The sequence below is a fragment of the Nicotiana sylvestris genome, chromosome 6, assembly GCF_000393655.2.
Source record: "Nicotiana sylvestris chromosome 6, ASM39365v2, whole genome shotgun sequence".
Classification (NCBI taxonomy): Eukaryota; Viridiplantae; Streptophyta; class Magnoliopsida; order Solanales; family Solanaceae; genus Nicotiana; species Nicotiana sylvestris.
Window position 1 is genome coordinate 25096997 of NC_091062.1, and position 6641 is coordinate 25103637.

Below are 6641 nucleotides of genomic sequence, written 5' to 3' on the forward strand. Positions count from 1 at the left end.
TATATTTTTTTTTGCGTTTGGTTTTATTTGGAATTTAAGTTAAGGGGTAAGGCTACTCCCTCTCTCCAAAAATATCCCACTCCACATATTAGGGATGTGTTTACTTAAACAATAGTAAGGTTTCTAACATTTAGTTTTTCAACCAAATTATCAGTTCTTTGTCCTTTTAAGTTCTCAATTCCCTGATATCTTTATTTCTTCATTTTGTGATTTAGTATCCAAGAATTGTAATAGCAAATCAAAGAAACCTTTGGAAGAAGAAATGAATTGGCAGAGAGAGAACGGCAAAGACTTCAACACTAGCTTACAAAAGAAGATCAAAAGTCCAGAACACCAACTCTGTTTTCAATCCTCTGTTCCTTATACTACTCCCCCACACACAGCATTTTCTCCTCCTCCTCTTTCTTCTTCTACTTCTCGTTCGCCAAGAGTTGTTTTTCCGTTTGCTTTAGATGGAACTCAGCAATCCATTGAAAGTTTACATCAATTGAGATCAAACAGCACGCCTCTGTTTCATCCGACGCATCAAAATCAGCAGCAAATGATCTCATTTTCTGCTCAACACCCACAATACTTTTCAAGGGAATTGGGACCATTCCAGCATCAGCTGCAGCATTGTCATGAAACACTGAATTTAAGTCCAAGAAGGAGGACTACAATGTTGAATACGTTGGGACAGAGTAACAGGGTTCCCCTGTTTAGTCCTCTGTTACAGCATCCTTATTCAATGACGAAACTGTACAGAGGAGTAAGGCAGAGACATTGGGGTAAGTGGGTAGCTGAGATTCGTCTTCCTCGAAAAAGGACTCGTCTTTGGCTTGGCACTTTTGACACTGCCGAAGATGCAGCCATGGCTTATGATCGCGAGGCCTATAAGTTACGAGGAGAGAGTGCGAAGCTCAATTTTCCCGAGCTCTTCCTTGGTATAAACAAAGCAGCATCACCAGAGAATCTTCAGTTGCAACAACCTCAACAGCCACCATCTGGATGTGGAAATTTTGAAGAGGAAATAGGATCAAGTGAGGTTATAGCTATTGATGGAGTTCAAGGGAATGTGGAGAGTTGTGGTGCAACATTATCTGATTTTGAGGCTTGGTTAAACGCAATACCAGAAGGTTGGGGTCCAGGAAGTCCAGTTTGGGATGATTTGGACACAAACAATAATCTCATCTTGCCCCATAATATTAATTTTGGGGATTTCCATCAGCAGAAACCTCATAATTCCGATCTTCTAGGCACGATGAAGCCCTTAGGGTAACACACCGGCTTAGAATTAGACCTTCTGCAGAGGAGACACCAGACTTCTTGATAGGCCTGAGAAAGCTTAGAACAGAAGATTTATGTTGAACCAATGCATATCGTTGCGACGTTCTTTTTTATTCTTCCTGCACGCATAGGCCTCTCTCTCTCTCCGCCCCGCTTTTCAATATCCATCATTCAGCAGTAGGAGATTAATTTTTCAATGATCTCCTTAACTTCTTTCATAGGTTGCATATTTTTAGTCAGACCTGTGAGTTCACCATTCCATCTTTGTTCATCTTTTCCTCACTGGTTGCAGATTTTACATGGAACAACCTGTGTTTCTCTTTGGAGATCCTTTTGAATTCTCCACTTCACTTCCACTTTGCCTTTTAGTGATTACTTTTCCTTCTTACACCTGAACCATTATCTGCAAAATGGCTGCATATTTTTGCCTTTTTTGCAGAGGTAATTTCATTAGTTGGCTTTTACATCTAGGGACGTTATCAATATCAATACTATCATCAATATCTAGTTATGTTGTTTTACTTTCTTTTGGGCTGTTTAATTTAGTAGGTTTTGCTTTTATCAGCACAGATGGAAAGAATAAAAGTTTCTTTAGAGTCTGTAGACTTTACATTTTAATGTTTGTTTCAGACTGTGTCCTGTAATTTTCGTGTTGTCTTCTGTGAAATATCACTTCACCAGTTATCCTCTTTTGATCCAATGCGGATATTCCCAGTTTTTAAGTCACTATTGATGTGTGGTATTATTGCACCTACTGGCTACTACTATGTATATATACACTATGTCGATACCACAAAGTTAATTTATCTACCACAGTTCCTCGAACAAACCATTTAAAAGTCCAATTGAGACAACAAACCGACACTACTTTGCACAAAGTTCATGTTATTTGCTTTAGTTATCACTTAAACTGTTCAACCAAAAAATGGGTATTTCGGTCAAAGCCTATTTTTAGAAGTATTCGGGCTACTGATAATCAAGAAATTTAATATTCTCACAGTGATAAGAAAGAAAATTAGAATATGAAATAGCAAAGTAATCAATAGAAAGCAAAAGAAAGTAATTGTATTCCAATAATAATCAGAACGTGTCTGTACAAATGATATATCTTTCCCTTATATAGAAATATATAAGTACGACGTCTTTTCCCTTTTATGACCGAATCATTATGAGCATTAATGATATTAATGAGACGTTATAATTGGTAATTGCAACTATTCATGAAGATTCTGTAACGGTTGAGATCATTCACACTCATTAATTGATGATTCATGAATCTTTCATTTTTATTGTCTTGATTCATTCCGCTGGTACCTCTTCATGTAACCATTTAAACTTGAGCGAACATATTATTTCCTCTCGTGGGTGATTTGCTTGTATCTATTACGACTCGTGCCTCTTTTAATGCATCTCTCCAATTGTCGTTTTCTTAATGATCCATGTGTCTTGTCATATCAGCCACTCATATAAATCCACGTACAATAATTATTTTTACCAATACAGATAGTCCCCCCATTTGCCGAATATTCTGCAATTGAATATTTGGGAAGTGGTATGTATTTATGGCAGGAATTTTTGCCGTCGTTTCCCATGTATCATTATGTCTTCTCTAGAACCAATGCGTCGTATGTCACATCCATTTTAATGCATGTGCCACGTGGCCTTCGTTAATTGGGTCTACGACTCTTCAGCGATTTCTAGGGCTTTTTTGCGGCTGCATCAGTCATGAAGTGACTGTTTCATTATGATGTTTCCATCATGACCCCCTTTACATGACGATTACTTCTTCATATAAATACATCCTTTGCCTTTGCTTTGCTTTTACGAAAAACTTTCGACAGTGTTCTTTGTTCACAATAGTTCTCGTTCTTCATCACGTATTACTATGTCTTCTTCAAATCCGATCCTCGTAAAGTTTTTATAGTGGATGAACTTCCCCTTTTGTCTGCTCCTACCAGAAGTAAAAGAGGTGGCATGTTACATAGTTTAGGATCTGTTTCTATCTGTGGTTCTTCTTCTCAACCCAGTATTACTCCCCCTATCGTCTTCTAGAACTAGGGCTTCTTCTTCTCATAGATCTTCTGCTAGAAGTAGGGATTCTAATGAACCGCTTCGTGAACCCACTGTTGATGAGATTATTCCCGCTGAACTTTCCTTCTTTACTGATAGAGAATCGATTAGAAATCAAGTTACTTCTATGACTTCTGATGATCGCGATGATGTTTACCCTTTCCAAATTACTGAGGGTTTGATTTCTTTTGTGCGGAGAGACTGTCATTGAAAATATGATTTTCCAATTTTAGTTCCGAATGCAAATCAAAGGATTACATCATTCAAAGGTGGTTATTCTTTTGTGTATACATATCCCTTTACGTTGGGTTTTAGACCACCTATTGACTCAGTCATCATAGAGTTTTGTCATTTCTTCAACGTTTGTTTAGGACAGATTGGTCCTATTGTATGGAGGGTTGTGGCATGCCTTAGATACTTGTCAAACTTGGCTACTTTACCCTTCACCTTTTATCATATTATTCATCTTTATTCCCCCAAGTTATTTCGTTCCGGGTTTTTACTCTCGTGGCCAGGAGTAAGAGTGTTTTAGTAAGCCCTAAAGATGACAAGTATCGTGGTTGGTATGCCTGATTCATTGCTGCTCCCACAAGTGGGTTAGTGGGAGAAGAGAACATGCCTTTCCCAGAAAAGTGAAACTTTGCACATAAGTTTCTTTTCATATTTTCTATTTCTCTTCTTTTTTTGCGAAGAACCTGCAATCTCATAGCTCTTTTATTTTTCTTTTTCAACAACCATGGAAGTTGTTGAGGAAGTTCTAGATTTCCGTGGTTGGGTAGAAAAATTGTTAATCGTTTCTCCTATGGAAGAAAGGTCCTGGAAATACCTTTCTAACAGGTTTGGATGGAAAATGAAGACTCATGGTATCTTTCTCTTCCACTTTCTACCTTGCTTCCATACTTACTTTGACACTTATTAACCCCTTTCTTTACTAGGGTTTCCCATTCGGGGTGTAAGTGCCACATCGATTACTGCTTCGAGACTCTCTCTATCGATGGAACAAGAGATAATTTTGAGTTCTTCATCAAAAAGAAAAGCTGACAGAGCACACAGTTCCGAGAGTGAAGAGGAGCGGGATGAAGGCTCCTTGGTTCGTAAGCCTCGAGCTAGGAGACGTGTCGTTTCAGATGACGAAACTACTCCTTCTCCTAGTTCTATTCCTACGCTTGAGCCTGAAGGTGCTACCTTCGTAAGTTCTGATGATGAGATGCCTGCCGCACCCTGTGGTTCTATTGAACAACTCTTTTCTCATGGGTTTGATGAAGACTTCGGCTTTATTTATGAGGAAACGCCTCTTGCTTATTTTCCCGTGTCTGTTCGAGTTGATCCTCAGTTACCCGCACTTGTTGCTACTGCCAATGCTCCGCCCGTGGCTATTTTGACTCCCTCGACTGTTTCTACTGTTACAACTTCTCATATTGAAGTTGGTTTCTCTAGTAACAATAAGGTAATGAAAAATGTTACCATTGAGGTTCCTGAGGATGACAATCTTCTGAAGAAATCAGGGCAAGCTAATGTATGGATGAAACCATTGATTGGCCTAGTTGAGAAGTCAAAATTGGAAAGCCACAGTTCTTTAATGTGGATGAATGATATCGTTCATTCATCTTTAAAGGTATAAGCCTTAGCTTTTTATTTTGCACGTGATTTCCTTTTCATTAGTATCACATTTTTCTTTTCATTGTGTAGATCAACCTCATTGGCACGGAGATGATGAAAAGGATCGTCCATACAGAGCAGTTAATGAACGATTATCGTATCAAGGCAGACAACTGGAAGGAGCAGTTCGAAGGACTTCAACTTGAAAAAGAAATCTTAGAGGAAGAAAAGTGTACCTTGGAGCAACAAGTGAAAGTAATGGAAACAGAGTTGGCAGTTGAGAAAGCCTCATCCAGTCAGGCAAGCAAAGATAAAGACCTTCTCAAGTCTTCATTTGTTGAGCAACTTTCCAAGTCCACTGAAGAAATTAAGGGTCTGAAGGAACTACTGAACCAAAAAGAAGTTTACGGCGGGGAACTTGTTCAAATGCTTACCCAAACTCAAGAAGAGCTTCGAGTGTCTTCTAACAGAGTTCAATTTTTAGAGAGTTCACTTGCTCCCTTACTGGCTTCTATGATGCTGCCTTAAATGAGAAGGAAGAGCTTACAAGTGAGATTAAACAGTGGGAAAGAGATTATGAAGCCCTTGAAGATAAGGTCGTTGTTGATGTTAGTTGGGCTTTCTTGAACACACGCCTAGAAACTTTAATGGAGGCAAGTCGGGAAGGCTTTGACTTAGTTGCTGAGATTGCAAAGACTAAAGAGACTATTGAGAAACTCCAACAGAGTCAAAGCTTTTCTTCACCTGAGGTTAGCATTCCCGAGGGTGATGAAGTTACTCCTAGTGAAGCTGCTGTTCAACCTTCTTCTACTCAAGATGTTCCTCCTGCTATTGATGATGCCATTCTTCATCGTACTAGTTCAGATTCTGCCCCACAGTGAAAGTTTGAAAAGTTTGAAGTGTTGTTTATTTTTTTTTATTGGTGGAATATTTGGAAGTTTACCCCTAGTCCTATTTGGGGGTTTAGTAATGTTTGAAAAGTTTTACCCTTAGTCTGTTTTTGGGTTTTAATATCAAGTAGTTGGGTTGCAACTAAGTTTATACTTAGTTTTAACCAAGTTTATAATATTACTTTCCAAGTTTTTGTCTAACTCTTATAATACCTTTATTTTGAGTTTCTGTTCTACTCTCTTATTGGTTTACCCTTGTCTTATTTCGGGTTTTGAAGATAAATGTTTGCCTTATATTTATAAGTTTGGGCTTTATTTTCCGCCTATTTAATGTTTGGGTTCTTGTTTTACTTAACTTTGCATTAAAAATGCTTCAATGCTTCGTGACTCTTTTTGAATAAGCACGAATTATAAAAGAGGGCCTTTTTATAAACAACACTTAATGAATAAGATGTCTCAACTTCATATTGGTATAAACATACGAAAGAAGAAGTAGGAACATACATATTTCTTAGAATGACTTGAGGAAGTTTTGTATTCTTGAACTTTTAAACTGTATACTTTACATGTATTCGAGTAACATCTACAACTCTTTCATAATTGTTTTCTTTATATAACAGATTTTACAAAATTGAAGGGTATATCTTGAAACCCACGACTAAATATTGTCTTTAACCAAGGGTATATATTGCAACCCACGACTAAATATTGCCTTTAACCTAGGTACTCATAACATTTTATAATTTACATCTGTGAGTGTATACTTCTGTCACGACCCCGGTTCGCCCTCCATGAACTATCGTAACAGCACCTAGT

The 6641-nt window shown here is 37.9% G+C and overlaps 1 protein-coding gene across 1 annotated transcript; it reads left to right on the top strand.

The window, feature by feature from the left end:
- Window positions 1-262: 262 nt before the first annotated feature.
- Window positions 263-1781, top strand: LOC104235483 (ethylene-responsive transcription factor ERF054-like). Its single transcript, XM_009789272.2, has one exon. It carries the CDS (start codon window positions 263-265, stop codon window positions 1256-1258), a length of 996 nt encoding a protein of 331 aa, XP_009787574.1. The 3' UTR covers window positions 1259-1781.
- The last annotated feature ends 4860 nt before the right edge of the window (window positions 1782-6641 follow it).

What these genes read in the sequence shown, in the direction of transcription:
- LOC104235483 (XM_009789272.2), top strand. Translation starts at nt 263, where the DNA reads ATGAATTGGCAGAGAGAGAACGGCAAAGACTTCAACACTAGCTTACAA.